This window comes from Pelobates fuscus, chromosome 2 (genome assembly GCF_036172605.1).
Source record: "Pelobates fuscus isolate aPelFus1 chromosome 2, aPelFus1.pri, whole genome shotgun sequence".
Taxonomy (NCBI): Eukaryota; Metazoa; Chordata; class Amphibia; order Anura; family Pelobatidae; genus Pelobates; species Pelobates fuscus.
The window spans coordinates 423,492,020-423,519,119 of NC_086318.1; the positions used below are offsets into that span (position 1 = coordinate 423,492,020).

Below are 27,100 nucleotides of genomic sequence, written 5' to 3' on the forward strand. Positions count from 1 at the left end.
TTCCTGCCAGCCCCCCTCCTACACAGCCCATCCAATGGACCACCAGGGAGTGAGAGCCCCCCTCCCTGGCCAGCTAACAAGCAGGGAGGGGGGACGAATAAAAAGAACATAACAATTTAAATAATAAAATAAATATTAATAATAAAAAATAAAAATAAAACAAAATTACTAATAAAACAATATTAAAATAATAAATAAAAAAATAATAATAAAAATGCCCACCCCCCACCAAGGCTCTGCATCACACACACACTGCACTCATACACACACTGCATTCATACACACACTGCATTCATACACATATTCTGCACTCATACACACACACTGCATTCATACACACACTGCACTCATACACACACAATGCATTCATTATATACACACAAAATATAATATTCAATTAATATAATTTTTTTAGGATCTAATTTTATTTAAAATTTACCAGTAGCTGCTGCATTTCCCACCCTAGTCTTATACTCGAGTCAATAAGTTTTCCCAGTTTTTTGGGGTAAAATTAGGGGCCTCGGCTTATATTCGGGTCGGCTTATACTCGAGTATATATGGTATGTTTTGTTGAGGCCTACCTTCAAATGGACCTTGATTTTTAACATAATGTTATTTTCTGTGAGTTGCTGACTGTGTAACTGTTATAAAGTGCTGTTGAAGATTAGCATAATAGATGTTTAATTGTCTACAATGAACATCTGTTAAGTGATCAAGACACATTCTCATATCAAATAAATGATACTTTAAAACCCACTTAACATCATGATGTACTTAACCCTTAAATTGCCCACTGCTGATCAGTAGCAGTGTACAGGGGTTGCAGTACACGGAATAGTGCGGAATCACTTCACCAGAGCCCGTTTTATTTAACTCGTTAAGACCCAGAGTAATAGACCTTTAAAATAAAGTCCCTAAATACCCTCTGCTAGTATGGAATGCCCTGCTTATTTAGTATTTGCAGCTCTATACAGCTCTAAAATCATGAAATTAGTGGGACATTTTGATATAGGCTCTTTAAACGATGGACTTTTCCCATCGCTGGTCGTTAAGGTGTTAAAGAATTCCTTTTGAGATATAATATAATGAGATATAATGTTATAACATAAAAGATTTGAAGTAGTTCTGCATTTCACATAGACTTCGGCGCATGGTATTGTGGTAGGCAATGTACACATTTTTCTTAGTGTACTTGAGTCACTTTATAGAAGAAAACGGAATTTGTTACAATGTAAACAATAAGCAGCATTCCCCTTTGTTTATTGAAGCACGATGTGGGTATACATTTCGATACTCTTTAACAGAGGAACATGTCACAATGCAATCCTACTGCACCCTGGGAGATTTTCAGACACCCAATTTATTTTTTACCGGCAGACATCTTATAGATCAAACGTAGGCACCGACGGACTTCACTTCCGTATGGCACAGTCATTCATTTTTGCAATACTTTGCTTCTATCATGATGATTTATTATATACAGGGAGTTACTGAAAAAGGGGTAATTAGGTTCTTTGAAAGGGAAATAAATGATCTTTGGAAAATGATCTAAAAAAATTTAACAGCTTGAGCATTTGCGGTATTGGACTCGACTGTACTGGTGGCAGATTTAGCTGTGTTGCATGTGGTGAAAAAGATACTTATTAATTTACAGCAAATGTTAAATGGTAAATAAAAATCAGGCTTTAGCAATAGAAAACGTGAGAGGCAATTTAAATGTAAATATAAATAGTGATGGCTGTTTTGCTTTGCAAGTGTTGGTTACAGGTGTTAGTCCCTTAGATCCTGAGTATGTACAAGATCAACGTATGCTATTGCATGCTTTAGTATAGGTAAACATAGCCAAAGTTTAAAAATTCTCTAAGTCAGCTATAATTCCAGTTCTAGTTCATTTTTAAATTTACTTTGAATTCATTTCGAATTCTCTTTAGTAAAAAACTTTGGTCAATGTCCCATAAGCAGGTCAGAGCATTGATCATGGTCCTTGGACAAGATTCCAATGATATCCATCTGCCTGCCTCATAGACAGACAGTTGTCTAACTTTATGTTGTTATTATTATTATTGATACAATGCTAACAGATTCCGTAGCGCTGTACAATGGGTGGACTTACAGACACTTATTTATAACCAGATGAGTTGGACGCACAGGATCAGAGGGGGTTGAGCACACTGCTGAATGAGCTTACATGCTAGGGAAAGGAAGGGTAGAAAAGTAGGTTGCTACAATAGTATTCACTGAGGGCTTAGTGTTTTGTTCTGTTTTGTTTTTTTCTAATGACAGCTGCTGGAGAGGAATCATGGTGCAAGGGAGGGAAAACTATTAACCGTTTAATTGATATGCTTTTGTCAGGGTACCTGAGGTCTCTACCTCTAAGGGAGGGAGAGACTTGGTGGTTTATCCGTCCAGGCGAGCTGTTTCCTCCGTTCCTCGCGGTTCATCCAGCCAATTAAACACCGGCCGCGAGGAATCCACATCCTTTTCTAGCAGGACGCTCAATACGTGACGTCATGACGCTATCACGAGCGACCTGTCACTCAAGTGTCCGATATCCAATCGGCACTTGTCAGAGGCGTGCTCACCATCCGGAGCCAGGGTATTTAAGCTTACTTCTCTCTTCAGCTCATTGCCCTGTCGTGGTTCTAGCTTGTCTAGTCACTCAGTGCTCTGGTATTCTAGTTTGCTCTATTTGGTTTTGACTCGGCTTGTTGTACTACCCTGCTTCTCTGTTATCCCTTGACCCGGCTTGTCTCTCGCTTATCTGTCTTCTCGTTTCCTCGACCTCGGCTTGTCTCTGACTATTCTCTATTACTCTCGGTACGTTAGTCCGGCCATTCTAAGGCCCGGTATACGTACCTTTCCACTCTTTGTACCCTGCGTGTTGGATCCCTGTCCCGATCCTGACATTACGACAGGGCCAATGGATCCTGCAGGTACAAACAGTCAGCTTGGTTCTTCTGATCCCAGGTTTGACGCCATGGAGCATAGGATGGATCAGATGGCTCTAGCACTACAGGCACTTTTGTCTCGTGCTAGTAACCCACCTGAGGAGACACGTACTCCTTCTATTTCTCCTGCAGTCTCAGGTCTAGAGTTAGCCACTGTAGGTGCTTCTTCCCGTATTACCCCACCAGTACGTTATGGTGGGTCACCGGAGAAGTGCCGTGGTTTTCTGAACCAGATTAGCATCCATTTCGAATTACAACCCCGCTCTTATCCTACAGATAGAGCGAAGGTTGGATTTGTTATTACTTTACTCATTGAGAAAGCTCTGAGATGGGCCAATCCTTTATGGGAGAATGATAATCCACTAGTCTATAATTATAATGCCTTTGTAGCTGCGTTTAGAAGAACTTTTGACCCTCCTGGTAGAAAGGTCAATGCAGCTAGATTACTGTTGCGCCTTAGACAGGACAATCGAACACTTGTGGACTATGCACTAGAGTTCAGGTCCTTGGCGGCAGAAGTTAAGTGGAACGAACAGGCTTATATTGATGTGTTTCTGAATGGGTTATCAGATGTAATTCTTGACGAAGTCGCTACTAGAGAACTCCCTGAGAATTTGGAGGATTTAATTTCTTTTATATCTCGTATTGATGAACGCATAAGAGAGAGGCAGAACACTCGAGATAGGACCCGTAGACCCTCCTTTAAACTAGCGCCGACCTTTCAAAATTCTGAGTTCGAGGACTTACGTATTTCCGAACCTATGCAGATAGGTAGTACTCATCTCACAGAGAGAGAGAGACAGTACAGAAGAAGGGAGGGTTTATGTATGTATTGTGGAGTCAGAGGACATTTACGCCTAAATTGTCCTAATCGTTCGGGAAACGCTCGCACCTAAGTTTCTCTAGAGGACAGGCCTTGGGTGTTTCTACTTTGTCCTCTATTCACAATTACAAAGAGTTCAGGCTTCTGTTACCCGTTTCTTTGAGGTGGGAGAAGGGAGTAGTAAAGACTATGGCACTAATCGATTCTGGAGCTGCTGAGAGCTTTATAGATCAGGGTTTTGTTGCCAAGCATGCTATCCCATCCCAGTTAAAAGAGACACCACTGGCTGTTGAGGCCATCGATGGTAGACCGTTACTTGAGCCTGTTATTTTCCATGAGACCATACCGATTAACTTGACTGTTGGCATCCTACATAAAGAGGATATATCCTTAATGCTCATTTCTTCTCCGTCTATTCCCATAGTCCTGGGGTACTCCTGGTTGAGGAGACACAACCCTATTATTAATTGGGAGTCAGGGGAGATAGTTTCGTGGGGAGAGAATTGTCAGGAAAAATGCTTGCGGAAGGTCTTACCTCTCGGATTAACTAATACATCGACTACCTCTGACAATCCTACAGAGACACAAATTCCGCCTCAGTATCTAGATTTAAAGGCAGTATTTGACAAAAAGAAAGCCGATACCTTACCCCCACACAGGTCCTTTGATTGCAAAATTAACCTACTCCCTGGTACCATGCCTCCCAGAGGTCATGTATACCCATTATCTACTAAAGAGAACTCAGTTCTAGAGGAGTATATTCACGAGAATTTAGACAAGGGATTCATCAGGAGGTCCTCCTCCCCTGCCGGGGCTGGATTTTTTTTTGTTGAAAAGAAAGATGGTTCTTTGAGACCTTGTATTGATTATCGAGGCTTGAATAAGATAACCATTAAAAATGCCTACCCGATTCCCTTGATCACCGAACTCTTCGATCGTTTGAAGGGATCTACAATTTTCACCAAGTTAGACCTCAGAGGGGCATATAACTTGGTGAGAATCCAGCAGGGACATGAGTGGATGACGGCATTCAATACTCGATATGGTCACTATGAATATACAGTTATGCCTTTTGGGTTATGCAATGCGCCAGCTGTATTCCAGGATCTGATAAATGAGGTTCTTAGGGAATTTCAGCAAGATTGCGTCATTGTATACCTAGATGATATACTCATTCATTCTAGTGAGATTGAGACTCATCACAAGCAAGTCAGGAGGGTTTTGCACAAGCTTCTCCAGCATGACTTGTACTGCAAGTTGGAGAAATGTAGCTTTGATCAAACCCAGGTAACCTTTCTCGGCTATGTGATCTCTGGGGAGGGATTTAAGATGGATCCGGATAAGCTCCAATCCATTCTAGAGTGGCCTTTACCCAAAGGTCTTAAAGCCATACAGAGATTTATTGGTTTTTCTAATTATTACAGGCGCTTTATTAAGGGCTATTCTTCCATTATCGCACCTATCACTAATATGACCAAACAGGGGGCTGATACTAAGAATTGGACTACTGAAGCTCTCCATGCGTTCAAAACTCTCAAGGAGCTTTTCGCTTCCGCTCCAATTTTAGTTCACCCCGACACTTCTCTGCCTTTTCTACTTGAGGTAGACGCATCAGAGACTGGTTTAGGTGCTGTCCTATCTCAAAGGTTGGGGGTTGATAAACCATTACATCCATGTGGATTTTTCTCTAAAAAATTGACCGGCACTGAAAGCAGATATGACATTGGTGACAGAGAATTACTAGCGGTTATCAAGGCTTTGAAAGAGTGGAGACATTTATTGGAAGGTACATTACATCCTGTTACCATTCTAACTGACCACAAAAATTTGTCTTATATCGGAGAGGCTAAGCGGTTGTCCTCCAGGCAGGCTCGTTGGTCGTTGTTTCTTACCCATTTCAATTACGTTCTGACTTACAGACCTGGGTCAAAGAATTCTAAAGCCGATGCGCTATCTCGCCAATATGAGCCCTCTGCTTCAGTTGAACCACTTATGTCCTCCATTGTACCCAAATGCAATATTATTGCTAATACCAGTCTCAAAATCCATTCTCCGCTACTTGACCAGATCTTGAAGTCACAACATCTAGCTCCCGGAAACACTCCTGAGGGAAGAAACTTTGTTCCTCCTGAACTTCAACTGGAGCTCTTACAGTGTTTTCACGAAAGTAAAATAGCTGGTCATCCTGGTATTCGCAAGACTTACTCTTTGATATCCAAGGATTTCTGGTGGCCTTCACTTCGAAAAGATATTGAGGAGTTCGTCGCAGCTTGTGAAACGTGTGCCAAGACTAAACTACCTCATGCATCTCCATGTGGCCTGTTACACCCCTTGGACATTCCTGAGAAACCTTGGTCCTGTTTGTCCATTGACTTTATCGTTGATTTGCCTGCTTCCAAGAGACAGACTGTTATTCTCACGGTAGTGGATAGATTTACTAAGATGGCCCATTTCGTGCCATTACCTAAACTTCCGACTTCTCCTGAATTGGCAGAGATTTTTGCGAGAGAAGTTTTTCGCCTACATGGGATTCCTTCGGAGATTGTTTCTGATAGAGGCTCTCAATTTGTCTCACGTTTCTGGAGATCCTTTTGTTCTCAAATGGGCATCAAATTGAACTTCTCCTCGGCCTATCACCCTCAGTCTAACGGAGCTGCTGAACGTACCAATCAAAAGATCGAACAGTATCTGCGTTGCTTTGTTTCCGAACACCAGGACGATTGGGTCGGTCTGATTCCTTGGGCGGAGTTCGCACACAATAACCTTGTTTGCGATTCAACTCGCTCTAGCCCTTTCTTCATGAACTATGGCTTTCATCCTTCGATTTTTCCTTCGGTTTCCTCTTCTCAGGGGATACCGTCGGTTGATGATCATGTCGCCAACCTGAAGAAATTATGGGATCAGACTCGGCAAATTCTGTTACATAGTTCCTCGTTGTTCAAGAAACACGCTGACAAGCATAGAAAAGCGGCTCCTGTTTTTGTTCCTGGGGATAGGGTGTGGTTAAGTACTAAGAATATTCGACTAAAAGTTCCATCTATGAAATTTGCTCCTCGCTACATAGGCCCTTACAGGGTTCTCACTTGTATCAATCCGGTTGCGTATCGCCTTGCTCTGCCACCTGCCTTACGCATTCCTAACTCTTTTCATGTCTCCTTGTTGAAACCTCTTATTTGCAACAAATTCTCCTCTAAGGTCTCCTCGCCTCGTCCTGTTCAGGTGGAGGGTCGGGAGGAGTACGAGGTAAGCTCCATCGTTGATTCCAGAATTTCAAGGGGAAAATTGCAATATCTGGTCAACTGGAGGGGATATGGTCCTGAGGAGAGGAGTTGGGTACCTCAGGAGGACGTTCATGCTTCTCGCCTTCGCAGAGCATTTCACCTCCGCTTCCCATCTCGCCCCGGTTCCTTCCGCCCGGTGGGCGTATCTGAGAGGGGGGGTACTGTCAGGGTACCTGAGGTCTCTACCTCTAAGGGAGGGAGAGACTTGGTGGTTTATCCGTCCAGGCGAGCTGTTTCCTCCGTTCCTCGCGGTTCATCCAGCCAATTAAACACCGGCCGCGAGGAATCCACATCCTTTTCTAGCAGGACGCTCAATACGTGACGTCATGACGCTATCACGAGCGACCTGTCACTCAAGTGTCCGATATCCAATCGGCACTTGTCAGAGGCGTGCTCACCATCCGGAGCCAGGGTATTTAAGCTTACTTCTCTCTTCAGCTCATTGCCCTGTCGTGGTTCTAGCTTGTCTAGTCACTCAGTGCTCTGGTATTCTAGTTTGCTCTATTTGGTTTTGACTCGGCTTGTTGTACTACCCTGCTTCTCTGTTATCCCTTGACCCGGCTTGTCTCTCGCTTATCTGTCTTCTCGTTTCCTCGACCTCGGCTTGTCTCTGACTATTCTCTATTACTCTCGGTACGTTAGTCCGGCCATTCTAAGGCCCGGTATACGTACCTTTCCACTCTTTGTACCCTGCGTGTTGGATCCCTGTCCCGATCCTGACAGCTTTCCTGAAGAAGTAAGTTTTCAGTGATTTTTTGAAGGAAAGGAGACTGGACAAAAGTCTAACAGAGAAGGGAAGGGAGTTCCACCGGAGCGGTGCAACCCTAGAGAAGGTGAGTATCAGAGATGCGAGTATGAACAGAGAATAGATGTAGGTTTTTGACAGAGCATAGGAGCCTAGACAGGTCATACCTGTCTGTTATGGAGGATAGGTAGGTTGGCGCAGCTTTATAAAGAGATTGGTAAGAAAGTACCCAGAATTTTAAATGAGCCCTGTATTTTATGCCAATGTAGGGACTGACACAGGATGGAGGCGCCGCATTCATTATAGGCTGTAACAAGGCAATTTGGGATCACGTAAGACCACTGAGAAGTGGATTGCAGTAGTCAAGACAAGAAAGGATAGTAGCATGGACCAGCACCTTAGCCGTGTCCAGCGTTTAATAGGGGCAGATGCTCGCTATGTTTTTGAGATGGAAGTGGCAGAATTTGGTGATTGACTGGATATGAAGGGTGAAGAAGAGGTCAGAGTCAAAGAGAACACCTAGGCAGCGAGCCTACAAGGTATAGCCAGTGGCGTACACACACTCCATGGGGCCCCGGTGCAAAACTGATCCGTGGGCCCCCCCCTACCCTGACCCTCTCCCCCCTGACTGTGCCCCCCCGACACATACATACAGACACAAACACATACACACACACCCGACAGACACATACATACATACACACATGCAGACACATACATACAGAGACACACGCAGACACATACGTACAGAGACCCAGACACACACACATACATACACACATACAGAGACACACACATACATACATACACAGACATACATACAGAGACATACACATACACACTCACAGAGACACAGACACACAATCATACACACATACAGAGACACAGACACAAACATACATACACAGACATACATACAGTTACACACACACACACAGAGACAAAGACACATACATACATACACACAGAGACACAGACACACAAACATACAGAGACACAGACATACATACGGATACACACACACACAGAGACAGATACACATACATACACACATACAAAGACACAGACACACACATACACACATACAGAGACACAGACACACACATACACACATACACACATACAGAGACACAGACACACACATACAGAGACACAGACATACATACAGATACACACACAGAGACACAGACACACACATACATCCACACATACAGAGACACAGACACGCATACATCCACACATACACAGACACAGACATACACACATACACAGACACAGACATACACACATACATACATACAGACACACACATACATACACACATACAGAGACACAGACATACATACACACATACAGAGACACAGACACAGCCATACACATATACAGAGACACAGACACACACACATACACACATACAGAGACACAGACATACACACATACAGAGACACAGACATACATACACACAGACACAAAGACATACAGAGACACAAATACACAAAATGTTTCCTACCATGTGTGACTTTCCCTGGGGTCCAGTGGTGGCTCAGCCTGATGGGAGTCAGAGTTGCCCCTCTGACTCCCTCCTCCTTTCTGTTTCCTCCCGCGCAGGCTCTCAGTATGCTGGGAGGAGTGACGTGCAGTCACTTCCTCCCAGCAGTGATGATGTAATCACAGGGGGCCTGGTCGCGCTCTTAAAGCGCCCAGCGCAGACCGGGCCCCCTTACAATCTATGTCCATCGGGTGGCCCTGACAGCATGGGCCACCCGATGGACCTTGTAACATGCAGCCCCGGAGGTTTGCCGCACGGGCCGGGGCCGCAAAGTGTGGCAGCTGCTACCCGGTCGCGGGGGGCCACAGGGCGACCGGGCCCCCTGGAGTGCCGGGCCTGGTCGCAGCTGCGACCCCTGCGACCGTGGTACGTACGCCACTGGGTATAGCTGATGTTAGCACCATTGACTTGCAGGGAGACAGTAGCAACACTTGAGAGAAGAAAGTTGTGTTTTGGACAGGTTATGTTTGAGGAAGTGAGCAGCCATCCAGTTAGAAATAACAGAGAGGCAGTCAGGGACATGAGTAAAGAGATGGTGAGAGATCAGGAGAGGACAGATTGATTTGCATGTCATACCCATAGAAATTATATTTGAAGTCAAAGGAGTTAATGCGTTTACCAAGGGAGGCAGTATAGATCGAGAACAGTAGGAGACCAAGAGGAAAACTTTGAGGTACACCAACTGAAGAGGCAGAGACAGAGAAAGAACTGAAAGAGCGCTGGCAGAGGTAAAAGGAGCACCAGGGGAGAGCAGTATCTCAGAAACCGAGATAATGGAGGATTAGAAGAAGTTGTTGATGATCAAAAATGTAAAAAGCAGCAGAAAGGTCAAGGAGAATTAGAATAGAATAGTGACTATAACATTTTGCAGCAATTAAATCATTGGATACTTTGATCAGAGCTGTTTCGTCAGACTGATGAGCGCGGAATCAGGGAAGTTAGTTAATCTCCTATTCACAAGTCTCTTAAGGATCTTGGAGCAAACAACAGTAGTGAGATTGAGCGGTAGTTGAATGGGTAATTATGGTCAAAGTCAGGCTTTTTTTTAGAATCTGAGTTAGGGTTGCATGTTTGAAGGGTGAAGGAAATATGCATAGGCGTGCGCAGCCTGTTGCATTAGGGTGTGCACCCTAAAGCACAAACACACACGCCGCGTGTATATGTATTTTTATATACACATACACATACATATACATACATACATACACACACACACACATAAATACATATATATACATATATATATATATATATATATACACAAATACAAATATACGTAGGTGCAGTGTGTGTGATTGTGAGTGGTGCAGTGTGTGTGTGATTGTGAGCGGTGCAGTGTGTGTGTGATTGTGAGTGGTGCAGTGTGTGATTGCGAGGGGTACAGTGTATGTAATTGTAAGGGGTACAGTTTGTGTAATTGTGAGGGATTCAGTGTGTGTGGGGTACAATGTGTATGATTGTGAGGGGTGCACTGTGTGGGCGACAGGGGTTAGGAGGGTGGAGGGGCAGCAACAGGGGTTGGGGGGGTAGAGGGACAGGAGGTAGGGGGGGTGAAGGGGCAGTGACAGGAGGTAGTGGGGGTAGACGGTTAGTGACAGGGGTTAGGGGGGTAGAGGGGTAGTGACAGGGGTAAGGGGGTAGAGGGGTAGTGACAGGGGTTAGGGGGGTAGTGACAGGAGTTAGGGGGTAGAGGGGCAGTGACAGGGGGTGGGGGGAGTGGAGAGGCAGTGACAGGGGTTGGGGGGGTGGAGAGGCAGTGACATGGGTTAGGGGGGTAGAGGGGCAGTGACAGGGGTTAGGGGGTAGTGACAGGAGTTAGGTGTGTAGAGGGGTAGTGACAGGGGTTATGGGGGTAGTGACAGGGGTTATGGGGGTAGTGACAGGGGTAGAGGGGTAGTGACAGGGGTTAGGGGGGTAGAGACAGGGGTTAGGGGGTAGTGACAGGGGTTGGGGGGTAGAGAGGTAGTGACAGGGGATGAGGGGGTAGTGACAGGAGTTAGGTGGGTAGAGGGGCAGTGACAGGGGTTGGGGGGTGGAGAGGCAGTGACAGGGGTTAGGGGGGTAGAGGGGCAGTGACAGGGCTTATGGGGGTAGTGACGGGTTAGAGGGGTAGTGACAGGGGTTAGGGGGTAGTGACAGGGGTTAGGGGGTAGTGACAGGGGTTAGGGGGGTAGAGGGCTAGTGACAGGGGTTAGAGGGCTAGTGACAGGGGTTAGGGGGGTAGTGACAGGGGTTGGGGGGTAGTGACAGGGGTTAGGGGGTTAGAGGGGTAGTGACAGGGGTTAGAGGGGTAGTGGCAGGGGTTAGAGGGGTAGTGACAGGGGTTAGAGGGGTAGTGACAGGGGTTAGGGGGTTAGAGGGGTAGTGACAGGGGTTAGGGGGTTAGAGGGGTTAGTGACAGGGGTTAGGGGGGGTAGTGACAGGGGTTAGGGGGCTATGGGGGCAGAGGCAGGGTGGGGGGGCAGTGAGTGACAGGGGGCAGAGGGGGGGTTTAAATACCTGCCCTGGTGGTCCAGTAGGCACCCTCTCTCTTCAGTCTGCAGCTCCGCCGGGAGTGAGCTGCAGACCACATGGTGAGTCTCGCGATCTCCAGTCAGAGCGTTGCCGCGGCAACGCTCTGACAGGCTGGAGATCGCGAGACACCTCAGTCTGCAGCTCACTCCCGGCGGAGCTGCAGACTGAGGATTAGGGCAGACTGACAGGAGGGGCCTCGCACCCGGCGGCATTGTGGGCAAGCCGCCGGGCCCCCTCCTGTGTCGGGTCCTCGGTCATAGACCGAGGACCCGACATGTTAGTCTGCCCAGAGGTAGTGCAGCACGGGGGTGTGATTAGGGTGTGCCCAGGCACACCCGGCACACCCCGTGCGCACGCCTATGGAAATATGCCAGAGGAGAGATTAAATATTTTAGTGAGTGAGAGAGCAAGAGAAGGAGACAGAGTTTGCATGAGATGCAAGGGAGTAGGAGTGAGGGAACAGGTGGTGGACCGGAGCATAGCAGAAACCTCTTCTGCTGTAGCAGGTGCAAATGAGCATAGAATAATGGAGGGAGTGGAGTTGGGGGAAGTATTGTTAGGGGAAAGAGAGAGATGAGAGATCTCTTTCTTGATTTTAGAAGTGAGTTGTAAAGTTGTGGCGGTCAAGTTGTTAGGAGGAGGAGGAGCAACAAGGTGCAGAAGAAAATTAAAAATAGGCATTTGGGTCTGCGGGAGAGCGTGGTTATAAGGGTATTTAAATCGTTTTCTTTTGCATAAGAAAGGGACAAACTGTAGGAATGCAGCATAAATTTATAGTGGAGTTGGCAGATAGAGAGTTAAACTTTCTCCAGCAGCGTTCAGAAGTTCTAGAACATTTTTGGAGGTATCAGGTTAGCTTGGTTTTCCAAGGTTGTAATTGAGTACACCTCCTGCATTTAAATTTAGGACTTGCCATGATGTCTAGTTGAGAGTAGAAGATGGAATTGTAGAGGAAGGTTGCAGAGTTCTGGCAGTTGATGTTTGAGATAGGTAAAAGGAGAGTTTGGAGGTTGGTGGAGAATCGCTGTAAGTCAAGATGGTGGAGGTTTCTGTGAGATTGATGTGCTGAGGGTGGTGTAGTTTGAGTACGGTGTATGATGATGACAAAGGTCAGCAGATGGTGGTCAGAGAGAGGAAATGGAACATTGGTGAGATTAGAGCTGGTACAGAGATTGGTGAAGATGAGATTGAGAGTGTTTCTTGCTGTATGAGTTGCTGAATTAGACCATTGCATGAGTCCAAAAGAGTAGATTACAGAGAGCAATATAACCATGCCTATTTGGGCATTGTTAAATAACGTAAACAATGTTTGGATTTTACCATCCGAATGGACATTAGTGAATAACTCCAAAACTTTTAGCTTTGATTTTTGGTGATAAAGTAAGCTTCTACTCAAAGAAGTTTTAAAAATGTCTGCCCGCATAGACCAAAGGTAAACTAGGAGATGAACTGGAAAATAATATGCATAAAAGTTACCTGTAAATGATACATGTTATTTGAAATAATAATGAAAATTAGGAGTTATTATTGAAATTATTATTATAGGACATTTATATGATCTGTACCATTTCTTTAATGTACGAAATACTTCCCTTTCTTGTGGACCTACCATATGTAAAGTGCCCGAGTTCATAGTAAAGTGAAATGTTTTGTCTGTTTCTTATACGTGCCCATATGGTTAATTTGTTTAACAATAATTATAACTACCGTATATACTCGAGTATAAGTCGAGTTTTTCAGCACATTTTTTGTGCTGAAAAAACCCAACTCGTCTTATACTCGAGTCAATGTCTGTATTATGGCAATTTACATTGCCATAATACAGACAATGGGGCTGTGGGGGCTGCAGAGAGCTGTTACTTACCTCTCCTGCAGCTCCTGTCAGCTCCCTCCTCCTCAGCGCCGGTCCGGTCAGCACCTCTGTCAGCTCCCAGGGGTCATAGTGCGGCTCTCGCGAGACTTACAGTGTGAGCTGACAGGGGAGCTGACCGGACCGGCGCGGAGGAGAAGGGAGCTGACAGGAGCTTCAGGAGAGGTAAGTAAGAGCTCCCTGCCAGCCCCCCTCCACTGAAATGCCAATGCCACTGGCAAATATATAATAATAAAATAAAATAAAATAATATTAAAATAATAATAAAATAAAAAATAATAATAAAAAATAATAAAACAAAAAAATTATTAAAATAATAAAAAAAAAATAATAAAAATGTCCACCCCCCACCAAGGCTCTGCAACACACGCACACACACACTGCACTCATACACACACTGCACTCACACACACACACTGCACTCACACACACACACACACTGCACTCACACACACACACACACACTGCACTCACACACACACACTGCACTCATATACACACACTGCACTCATATACACACACTGCATTCATATACACACACTGCATTGATTATATACACACACTGTAAATAAATATTCAATTAATATAATTTTTTTAGGATCTCATTTTATTTAGAAATTTACCAGTAGCTGCTGCATTTCCCACCCTAGTCTTATACTCGAGTCAATACGTTTTCCCATTTTTTGGGGTGTAAAATTAGGGGCCTCGGCTTATATTCGGGTCGGCTTATACAGTACCTTTTATTTTATTCTATAATGTAATTTGAAATGGAATTATGTGATTATTTAGAAAAGTTTTACACTCTGCTAGGGATATTCATTGCTTTCTTCACAAAAGATACTTAATTAGATTTTTTTATGACAAAAAAAGTTAACAGATGTGAGTTTATTGCTAATTAATCTTGTCTCTTGTATAATATCCATATTTTACAGGTAGTATGCTTGTTATTATTATAAAAAAAGAATAGACAATGAGTGCAAGAGTAATAAGATATTCGCTCTACAATGAAAACAAAGAAAAGACAAGTAAATATTCAGCTATAAACATATAGAGCAGTATGTTATAAAAACGAATTCACCCAAAATACATAAGAATAATATGTATACATATGCTTTTTTTAATACATATAACAGACTTTTTTTTTCTAATAATTGCATATTTGCATATTTGCCCATATGCAAGTTGCTTTATTCATTAGTGCTCTGCTCATAGACAGACTCCTGTTTGGGCATCTTGCAGGGCATTCTGTAATACTGGCATTAATCCTCGAGACTGTAGGCTCATTTGAGCAAGGCCCTCATCTACCTATTGTTCCTGTGTCACTGTGAAATTGTCTAATTTCTTGTAAATTTCCCCCTTTCATAATATTGCAAAGCGCTGCGGAATTAGTTGGCGCAATATAAATACCAATAATAATAATTAATAATAACACAATGTGTCACACCTCATTTACACTAATTGCCTCATTAGCATGACCTCACAACAGAGAGAGGATTGTAAAAAGGGGCAGGTGAGCAATTATCCCCTATACCAATAGTATAGAGAGAATTGTGGGCTGCTGCCTCACAGTAGAATTGCAAACTCTACTGTGTAACTATGTTATTTTATTCTTATCGGCCTAATGTAGCTAGACTTCACTGGCCTCACACCACCTCTCTTGTTCCAGTCCCGCACTCTGTTATACTGATGTATTTTGGCAGTTCATGAGGCTCTTTAGTTACTGTTCTATCTTGTAGACGCTTCATAATTGTGAAATGTATTCATGAACAATACTTTTTTCCTGTACAAGAAGCCACGTCATCAGTAGTGTTATTTTTTAATGTGATTTTGGTTCTTTCACAATTTCAACATTCCAGTCGAGATATATTGATACAAAGTGGCAACCGTGAGGTTTAAACAGATACTAGTCAGTTGAATACTGAAACACCTTGAAACACCTCATGGTGTGAAACACTTCAGTCACTCGAAACACCAGCTTGCTGAAGTGCTTTATCTTTGAGGTGTGTGTCATCTTTATTATATTTTACAAAAAAGTGATTTCAATAGAAATTGGCACTTTTAAAAATTAAATTTGTTACACTCCCATGGCTGTCAATAAGATAACGGTCCTGTTACTTTCTTGTTTATTTAGCTCAGTGGAGCTAAACTCAGGAGACAGCAATTGCCCAGAGCACTGCCTTGCAAAGAATTCTCATTGAGCTGCACTGGGAAGTCTGTGATTGGACAACCACAGAAAGTTTAGAAGGATTAGAAGGGGAGGGCTTGCGAAGGCTGCAGACAAGAGAATGGCTGCTTTTGTCATTTATGGCATTTTAAAATACTGTAAGATTTGTTTATGTTATTTTAAGGATTTTTATATATTTTTAACAAAGAGAAACTATTTATTTTTGATCTGAAATGTCTGTGCCTATTAGCTTAATATCAAATTGTCATGCATTGAAAACTGAATTGCGAAATCTAAACGCACTGATATGGAAATTCCAAAACTGAATACACAAACACGGCTCTAATAGCAGCCTGGCTATATCAGACTATGTTTATAAAGTTATCAGTTTTCAGTTCACTAGAGTTTGGTGTTTTGTGAAACTGTCACTTTAGAGACAATTCTTCATTCCTTCAATCCAAGTATGCTTTTGAAGTGCCAAGTGCTGGGGTAGGTAACCTTCAGCACTCTAGATGTTGTGGACTAAATCTCCCAGAATACTCTTACAGCCATAATGCTGGCAAAGCATCAGGGTAGATGTAGTCTACAACATTTGGAGTGCCGAAGGTTGCCTATACCTGGCCTAGTTTGCTGAGTAGTGCAAAAAAGATGAGTAAAAATCATACGTACCTCCACGCCAGTTCCATGTCCAGTACAACTTTGTGTATGTGCAGACAGATTCAGTTGGAGCGCATGCACGTTCATGTTTTTTTTTTCCATAGTGTTGTAGGCGCGTAAAATGTTACATTCTGGTGATGTAAAAAAAAAATATATAAAAAAACCAACTGGATAAAAAAAGCACAATCCATAACTAGGTTTTTGTTTCAGTACCTAAGTAATGAATTTTATTGAAACGTTATTGTAATACAGAACAAAATATAAAAGAGAGCTAATGAATCGAATGAATTTGAATGTGACACTTTTATTTTAATTGAGTCTCCTGATTTAATGAAATTATTTTCTGTTATAATGATGTCATTGTTATAATTTCTGGGGGGTGGTGGGGAGCTCATTTTATTTTTCAAACAGAGTAAATGTAAAGCTTATTTTTCAAACAGAGTAAATAAACAAAAAATACTACAAGACTGGAAAGTAATATGAAAAACAGATACGGATAGCACTGGTGAGGCTGTTTTTGTTTTGATTATATCTTTCAACGCGGATTTGATGAGGTTTTACTGTCTTATTTTTCTCAGTTTCAAGAACGGTAGGAAAGACGTATCACTTGAGACTATAGTGGCCCTCCATGCATAGCAGCATAATGAATTACACCACTATTCACTTCAAGCAAATTAATAATAGCACAATGGGAAATAATTATGTAAATTGAGTGGAGACTCCTAAATGTAACATAGGGCCCTTTTTCTTCAGAAATAGCTTGAAATTGATAGAAGAAAGCTCCCGAGAGCTCTCTGAATATCCAAACTGAGCATACATTGGTTAATTGGACCTTGTAAAAAAAGTTATTATTTATTTTAATTTTTATACTTTCTACTGCTGGAAATCCTTTCTGCCATGTACTTTAGTCCCATAAAAAAGTCAAAAAGCTGTGCAGCAATCGGTGGGATTCCCTGGAGATCTGTTTCTCCGCAGGGCCGCCTCCCCGCCAAACTATTATATAAAGTTGTGCTCAAAAGTTTGCATAATCTGGTAGAACCCCTTCTGCCCATTGGAGTGGTCTGGGTGCCAACTCCCACTACCTTTAACCCTTCAACTGTAATTATTGCAGTTTTTATAAACTGCAATAATTACCTTGCAGGGTTAACCCCTCCTCTAGTGGCTGTCTACTAGACAGCCACTAGAGGGCACTTCCTGATTCATAGCACAGGTTTTCTGTGCTATAGCGTCGCTGGACGTCCTCACGCTGTGTGAGGACCTCCAGCGTCGCTAAAATCCCCAATGGAAAGCAATGAAAGCATTTTCAATGCTTTCCTATGGAGAGGTCTAATCCTCCGGATGATGTGGGGATGGGGAGGAGTGTGGGCGGACCAACAAGCAGCGGCGTACATCGTCGCTGCCTCTGGTAAGTCACTGAAGGGTTTTTGACCCCTTCAGCAACCGGGGATGGGAGGTGGGAGGGAGAGGGGACCTGCAGTGCCAGGAAAACTGATTGTTTTCCTGGCACTGGAGTGTCCCTTTAAGATTTGACTTTAACTCATGGTTGACATACAAGCATACCCACCATCTTTCTATTTTTTTCTGTTCTTTCTAAATACTGCATAACCATTTAAGTTAACTGCCCAGTCACGTGTCTCATCCTATCAATACAAAAATTGAAGAACAATGGCAAATGTGAGCACATTTGAGCAGGGCCCTCAACCCCCTCTGTTCTTGTTTATTAAACTTGTCTGGTTACAAATACATGTCCGTTAGTCCACCCATTGTACAGCGCTGCAGAATTTGATGGCTCTTTATAAAAAATAATAATACTTATATGCAGAATAACTCGCTCATTATTAAAACTAGAGGCTCTGGGATATGGAAAAAAATATGAACTTTCGGCTACATGTTTACACACTAAAGCTCTTCTAGGTGAAACTTCAACATTTATTTCATATTCCAGAGCCTTTAAGATTGAGTTATTCTGCAAATCATTGTGATGTCCATTTTTCGATTTTCCTATCGTCAGCTCTATAAATGTCATGGGAAAAATGCCTTTTCAATCGCAATAGATAAGCTTATCTCATCTAAACATTAAAAAGACACTATAGTGTTAGGAATATAAATGTGTATTCTGAACTCTATAGTGTCTTAGACACTGTTTAGCTAACCTTCCCCCTGCACAAGTTAAAAAGGTATTATATTTACCTTTTATCTCATGATGTGCTACTCTCTCTGTGGCTGGCCCAGTTTTTGGCTTAAATTATCAATCTTGATGATTTTCTATAGGAAAGAATTGGAAGGCTAGTGCACATGTTCGGTAAAACACCACCAATTATATGGTCTAGATGCCTCTAGTGACTGTCAGTACGATCATTGAGATGAAGTGGTCTGGAAGCTTATAGTGGTCCTTTAATGGTGAAAACTGAGTGTGACGGAACGCTGGCACTCCGACTGAGTATCTCCGCCAATCGATGCGCCTAGTGCTCGCTGAGGACTCCAAGCACTCCAACCGACACCATCAGCACTGCAGACCCCACTTCCAGCGATGCAGCTGCACCGGGGTCTCGCCGTCTCCACCCACCCTGGATCCACAACCAGGATCCAGCTCCCAGTGGGTGAACCTCTCCTAAATCCAGAGAGCGTAGCATGAACAAATCAAGCTATTGCAAGAGCTTACTCTGGGGAGTAAGTGATTATAGCAATCCCCAGAGTGTAGGTATGCCTTCCCCCAAACATGAGCCAAGGCTTCAAGAAAGGTACAAGATGATCTGATTTTAATGACCACACACTGGCTTTTATGCAAGTCCCCATGCAAGGGGACATCCCACAGGGTGGGACACAGTACAACCAATAATTTACAGGCAAACCGTAAAACACACCCAGCACAAACATACAATCCCTCCCCTCTGCCTGTGATATAATTACTGAACACAATGGGTTAATGTAATTTATAACAAGGCAGGAAAAATACACTTTTTATACATATACTGTAACTTTAAAAATATGCATAAAACATACATATTCAGAATCAGCATACTTTAAATATGAACATAACCAAAAATCATACAAATCCCTCCAGTACATCAAAAGTTAGGTGGAGGTCCCTTTATGACCGACCGCAAGCACATTTTCCTGCCCAAAACAGTTCCATATATTTGGGCTGTGCGGTCGGTCTATTTTACACAGAAAATGACTAAGTCCCATTCGAATGCACGAACGGGGCCGTTCGTGAATTTAGCTTAGTATAGCAGTGAGATCAAACTGCCGAACGGGACTTAGTCTCTGCAGCTGAAAACGGAGTGTAGGAGAAGGTAAGGGTCAGCGGTGTTCGTTGAAATGTGTAGCCGACTTCAGTTCCATGAATTTGGCTACACATATCGCTGACCTCGTTCGATGAACAAAGATGGCCGCCGCCACGTGTTGGTTTGTCGAACGGCGGCTACTTCCACTACTTCGGCACTTCGGCTGCATCCGAAGTGCCAATTTAAAGCTGCAGAACTGCTCCAATACAATTTAAAGGGCCAGAAGTGTTGAAATACAATCCGATATGGCTGAATAATGTCTTTAAAGGGCCAAATCTCCCAGGGACCATAATCACATGGCAAGAGGCTAGCAAGCAGTCCTCTCCAGGCACAAGTGAGGATTAACGTTTTTGGGATATAAAATGTTTTTTCTCATTCATATTAAGACTACACTACACTATGCCCAATAAAATGCAAAACACTAGATTGTATAATAAAGTTTATAGTGGAGGGAATCTTTGGGAATTCTCAGTATCCAAAGTCCACCCTTTCAGCTGGCACAGATGTGATGGAGAAGTTTTCTTTAAGGCCATTTCGGGATATACATTCTTAAAAATGCCACCATACTGTAAAGATATGCAGGGGTATATGTGATGGGAGGGAAAGAGTTAAGCAAAGAATATTAAACATATCTGTAACTGTTTCATGTCCGCAATGATTTCAAAAACTACACAAGCAAAACACACATTTTGTTTGTTAAAACAAGTCATCTATTTTCTCCTTATTAACCCATACATACACATTAAAATGAATGAGTCCATTATTTATTTCGTTGTAGTCACAGAAGAAAGAGAAAGGTCCAGGCACTCCAAGGATTAAATAGGCAAATTTATTAAAACCAAGTTGTCCAGCAGCAACGTTTCAACCAAAAGGTCTTTTTCAATCTTTTGGTCGAAACGTTGCTACTAAACACATTGGTTCCAATAAATTTGCCTATTTAAGTCTTAGAGTGCTGGACTTCTTCTTTCTTCTGTGACTACAAACTATCTATTGGGCCTTGGTGCTGGCACCAGGTTTGGTTGCACCCAGGTTTTTATCTGTGGATGGGTGCAGTTTCTTGTTTGGCTTACATTATTTACTTCTTGGCAGGGATTGAGCCTTCAGTAGCAAAATAGGTGACGTTTCTATATTTCTCACACTATAATTAGACATACAAGTGATATATACAGCAGCTTATATAGAACAACTGTGACGTAACACATAGCAGTTATTGGAAGAAACTTCACAGAATATTTACATACATTTTAAATAAAGTACTCAAAACTCAAGACTACGATTTTTATGTTGTTCTTTCTATATTGTATAGACCCAGTCAATATCAACCAAATGACAGATGAAGAAATCGATTTATGTCAAGAAACATCTCCTGAGGTTGCAAGTTGTGATGGTATGATCATTTTATGTAATCTTTTTCTTGCAACTGTGTATTTTTCACATCTCGGGGCAAGGTATCTATAATAAAGTGATTGAGTAATCTATAAAAAGTCACATGAAACACATTCACATGACTGGTGCAGCATCTGAAGAGCACATTAACTGTAGTTATTGGGCAGTTGTGGTGGGTTAGTACACGTAGTGGGGGTTAGGGTCAACTGTTGGGGTTAATACTTGTAGTAGGGGGTTATTGGGCAGTTGTAGGTGGTTAGGCCATGTAGTAAGGGTTAGGATCAGCTGTGGGGGGGTTAGGACCTTTAGTGGGGGGCAGTAGGGTGTGTTACGAACTGTAGGGTCAGTTGTTGGGGATTAGGACATGTAGTGGGGGTTAGGGTCAACTGTGGGGGTTAAAACTTGTAGTAGGAGGTTATTGGGCAGTTGTGTGGTTAGGCCCTCTAGTGGGGGTTAGGGTTAGCTGTGGGGGTTAGGACCTTTTGTGGGGGTGGTTAGGGTCAGTTGTGGGGGCTAATACTTGTAGTGGGGGGTTATTGGCCAGTTGTGGGGGGATAGAACACATAGTGGGGGTTAAGATCAGCTGTGGGGGGTTAGGACCTTTAGTGGGGGGCAGTAGTGTGTGTGTTAGGACCTGCAGGGTCAGTTGTTGGGGGTAAGGATCTGTGGTGGGGGTTAGGGAGTAGTAGTGGGGGTTAGGACCTGTAGTGCTAGGTTAGAGGCAGTTGTGGGGAGTTAGAACCTGTAGTTGGGAGTTAGAAACTAAAGTGGGGAAATAGGACCTATTGTAGTGGGTTAGGGGCAGTAATAGTTGATTAAGACCTGTAGTGGGGAGTTTGTGGTAGTAGTGTGGGGTTATGACATATAGTGGGGAGTTAGGTGCAGTAGTGAGGTTGTTAGAAACTGAAATGGAGGTTAGAGGATCTAGTGGGGTATATAACAAACTAAGGGGAAAGTAAAAAAAACAAACACATTTTTAATTAAACAAATAATTAAATAATGTTTCTTCCCCCCTCCCTGGGACTACCTTGGGACAGGTAAGGGGGGAATCCTGATTTCTGGTGGTCCCAGTGGGTGCAGACATCTCCTCTTTGCAGCACCAGAAAATATATCAGAGCTTTTTCTTATGTATAGCAATCAAGTTGACAAAAGTTGACAGTGGGAGAAACTTAAAGTAAGTTAACTAAGGGCTACAATACCAGACTTAGGCACAGAGCAGAGAGCTTCTGACTCTCAAAGCGGTTTAGACTGGCACATGACAGATCCTAGTTAAGCTTTCAAACCATTAGAAAATGGTTTGACTGCCTTCAATGGGGATGGGGATTGTACTCCTGGCACCATAAACACTGCAGCATTTTATAGTGTTTATGGTGCATGAACTGTTCCTTTAAAGGACACATGACATGTGTGACATGTCATGATTCCCTTTTATTCCAGAAGTTTGGTCCTTAAGGGGTTAAGTGGTTATGAATGCAGTACTTATGGGGTTAAAAAAATCTTGCTTTGTGTGAGTCTATTATTGTTTCCATAACAGAAAAAGAGAAACAGAATATTTGGTGTTATGATGTCTTTATTTACAGTCTCAACATGTTTCAAGGATAACAGCATATTTTTTCCTTTGCAGTTGAAATGTGTAGTCAAAACATAACTGAGTCAAGTGGAGGTAATGAAAAAAACGCAATCAGTAAGTCTTTCTATTTCATACTAAATCTGACTTGGAAACAGAGACACAGCTATCATTTCTTGTATTAAACAATACAATTTACGGATGTACAGAGGTTGTAGATCTGAGAGGAGAAAAAAAATGACCTGCTTGCTTTATTGTATCTTCTATCCTCTATCTTTTCTGCCAACTTCTCATAATTGGATCTTAAGGTTTTGATCTGATAACATGTGTGAATGTCCCTGCTGAAATACAGTTGCCCCTTTCTGCTCAGCCTCCTCTATAGACATATATGCAAGCAATTTGATCAGAGCCATGCTTTTTGTAAGACAGACATCAAAGCATCAGTTAGATTTAAGGAAGATTTTTTTTTTTTTTTAAATATTTTGTGTTAGCATTTTATAGCAGAAACAATTATAGAACTAGCGTTAGAAGACATTTGTTTTTTAAGGCATAACATTTAAGACATAATAATTTACTAGATAAATCTGATTGAATATTGACTCTCACTGTTACAATCTGTTAAAAATAACCCAATCACGGCCACGGTAATACAGGCACGGAAAATCTTTCATCTCACTAGAGGCTTTTCCGTGGTGTTTTTCCTTCATTCCATTTTTCTTCCATTTATAATCAACCGTTATTTCTAAAACGGAGGGCAAAGTCCACAGTAAACTGCGCTGACCATTGCTTAAATTACAAAACTAAACCAATATTAAGTCACACAAGGTATTTACTAAACTGAATATCTAATGGGGCAAAACAATTCAGAACACTGTCCAGATTTTGCATCTCGGAATGCTCCAAATCCAAGCCAAATGCTTAAAATCTAGGTCTGGATAAAAAAAAAATCTGAACTATATTGCTGCTGGCAACACTAACAGCTAAAAACCCTCAGTGGCATAAGGGTTAATTATGTTGCAGTAGGCTAGAGCTTACTAAGGAGACATAGTATCCCCCTCAGCCCCCATCCTGGATAGTGGGTTTCAGGCTATTATAATATAATGGGGGGACCTACTGTCCTTCACCCATTTACAGTGGGTGGGGGCTCTGAACAATTAAAAAGTGTGACTCCCAAACTGCTGCCTATGAGGCAGGTCAATAAAACTAAAACCTCTAAAATAAACATTTATACTACTTTACTTTCACTGAACTCTTCTTTTCTGCAGCCAATTTAAAGGCCAAATTAAAATCCATAATTCATACTGCAAATAATGAAAAAAAAAATATATATATATATATATATATTTTTTTTTAAAATCTGAGTCACAAAAAGAAAAAATGCTCCCAATAAAAGAATTCTATTAAAAAAGGTTTACCCTACATAGATTTCACTAAATTCCATTTACAGTATTACTGTGTTGTTGCTAGGTTGCAAGATGCATCATATATAAAAAATGACTCACTTCTTCAAGCTGATTGCCAGCACACGGAATTTACTTTTTCTGCAGAATGTGGCATTCGTATGCTTTAGGGTTCTTTTTTGAATAATTAATTGTTTTCCTACCTGCAGCCATTGTTAGAGGAAATGGGGTGGGGGTTGCTATGATGAAAAAAAATCAATTAATTAAACAAGGTAGTTCCACGTGGATTGTTCTTTGATTAATGAACTGATTTCCATTCTGTCAGTATGTGACGTCTACAGATTGAAGTAAAAGAAAGGAACAGTCACATGGGAATGGCCCTACAGCAGACTTTTATTGGATCAAAACAGACAACGTGTTGGCTTGACAAGAGAGTCTCTTTAAGCTTTGAAAAAGGTCTATTGCTAAGCCAAAATGTATCCTGCTTGGATCCAATAAAAGTCTGCTGATGAGTAGTTAGCTTGTGCCTGGAACTCCATTTTCCAATCTATTGGTACCATGACTATTGGTAGACTCAATTTTTCCAATACGTTTACAAATCGAAGCTCATTTTTATATGTGCTCTTTGACAGCATGGTATATATCCAATAATAGATGGATTTGACAACCCTAGGAGAAACTCCATAATAATAACTGTGATTAAAAAGCAGGCATCCTCACAGCTTTAGCCATATAAAGTTGATAAATAAAAAGAATGTAGATAAGCTAGAGTCAATCGCTACTTTTAAGGTGCACACCAACTGCTTTGTAACCAGCTTCTAATATTGTATTCAATGATATGGGTCTATTAAAAGACACATATTATTAATTTTAAAATGTTAGTTGGGAGAAAATATGCATTTTTTTGTATTTCGTATATCAGTATTTGTTGGTTTACATTTACTGTAAAACCATTGTGCCGAATTTGTACACATGTAATTAAGTGATTTAAAGCCATTCTATTATCAATATATTAATACATTTCTCCAAGATCAATTTTTCTTACACGCCACTCATAAATGTGAACCTTTCCCCCAAAGCATAGTAACAAAGTATGACAAATTATAACAAAGGGAGAGAAATATCTCAAACACACGGAAAGCAAATCTCTTTATAAGATAACGTATCTTTCTTAATAGAAAGTATATTTATATAAGCAAACATAAAAAAGAATATGTAGCTGGCACACAATTACCACTACACTAATAAGAACATAGCATTTGTTGATTAGTTGATGACACATACACACACCCTTTAACTTGCCAATCCGCCAGTAAGTGATTCGTATTCTACACTGACAGTGAAATATACATAACACAACTAAGTAAATTGATATCATTTGCTGCCGCTTATAAAAATGACACAATTTATAGTATTTCAAATATTTATTTTCTTTCTGAAATCCACAAGATTCAGAAAATAACACGTTTCCGTTGACTTTATTGCTCAATGCTTACTAGAGAACGGTAAGAAAAAACTCTGAAATTCTGTTTGCAGTATTGTGATAATAATGTTATATATGAGTATTCTCACTCCGCAGGATCTTGTAAAATAATTGCGTTTATTGTAGACAATTTGTTACAAGAAGTAATATCGACTAACAGCTATATTATTTTTTTTTTTTATTGACACCTTTTGAATTAATATTTTGATAACTATCAAATAACTGCTGTCATAAAGACGTACGGTGTATATTTTAATCTGGATAGTGGTGGCATTACACTAAGTCAGCTCATCTTTCTCATGTTCAGCAAATTGATTAGGGACCTATTATTGTTGACCTATTATTATTATTATTATTATTGACCTATTATTGTTGGCATATTGTTGGCATATATTTTTCAATTCGGTGTTCACTGCTAAACAATGATATTGTGTTAATAAAATAAAAGTGGAACACTACAGTAACATACCTCACAAGTTGTAGAGGGACAGTCCCTATTTTGGATCAAAATCCCTCTGTCCCTTTTTTTTAGGATCTTTATATTATTCATTTGTCTAAGTATGGCAAAGATCAACAGCAATAATACTCACAGTAATGTGTCTTTAAAATATATATATATATATATATATATATTTCTTTTTTTTTACAATAAAAGTGTTTAGAATTCAGTCTTTGTAGATGATACATTGTCCTAGTTCTAAATTAAATTTTAGTTGTATAAATTGTTATTAGTAAGTCACCTAAAATTTCTCAGAACAGCCTGCCCTTGGCCATACCCCCACTCACACCCCTAAAATTAAAATGTTCCTCTTTGTCCTTTTGAAATTTTAGGAGATATGCAGTGATGGTTTAGTTTGTGTATTTCCTGCCAAGTGAAACAGTTTTTGCCAGTCTATTCCAAAATACATAAAAATTACACGAACGATATAACATTTTCAACAATAAACATTAAGGATGATGATCTTTTGCATATTCAACTAAATTAACTATGCATCTGTATATATGTGTGTATACTATCGGTATACTTATTAAAATTCATTTCTGTTCTAATGTAATCCCTATTTCTTTTTATTTTCTAACAACAGCAGAAGATTAAATGAATTGCTGAACACGAACAACTGCTGTGTGGCATCTTTTCACTTAGGGCTGCCGCAGGTCGGAGTGTATTCTTCACAGGGAATAAATGGGCATAAGGAAATAGAATAATTTTTTTTTTTTTTTTTTAAATCATCAATTGCGTATGCGTTTGCTGATCTGTTTAAAAATTATCTTACTTTGATTATGGTATCCAAGGTATTGATTTGCTTCTTGTAGTTATTGTTCATTTGAATGTTTATCCTATTTCCTACAATGATATTTTATGGGTGATCTATCATTATATAAATGACCATTGACGCTAACGAACAGTAGACGTCTCATAAATTTG

The 27,100-nt window shown here is 41.4% G+C and overlaps 1 protein-coding gene across 2 annotated transcripts in view; it reads left to right on the top strand.

Annotated features, from left to right (window-relative positions):
- The window catches only part of MACROD2 (mono-ADP ribosylhydrolase 2), a 1,922,332-nt gene extending 1,895,450 nt beyond the window's left edge, over positions 1-26,882 (top strand). For both annotated transcript variants that reach the window (XM_063444038.1, XM_063444039.1), the window contains exons 17-19: positions 21,145-21,225; positions 22,849-22,908; positions 26,760-26,882. In XM_063444038.1, the coding sequence (XP_063300108.1) occupies positions 21,145-21,225; positions 22,849-22,908; positions 26,760-26,770 (152 nt within the window). In that variant the 3' untranslated portion in view covers positions 26,771-26,882. The remainder of the gene's footprint in view (positions 1-21,144; positions 21,226-22,848; positions 22,909-26,759) is intronic.
- Positions 26,883-27,100: the final 218 nt, after the last annotated feature.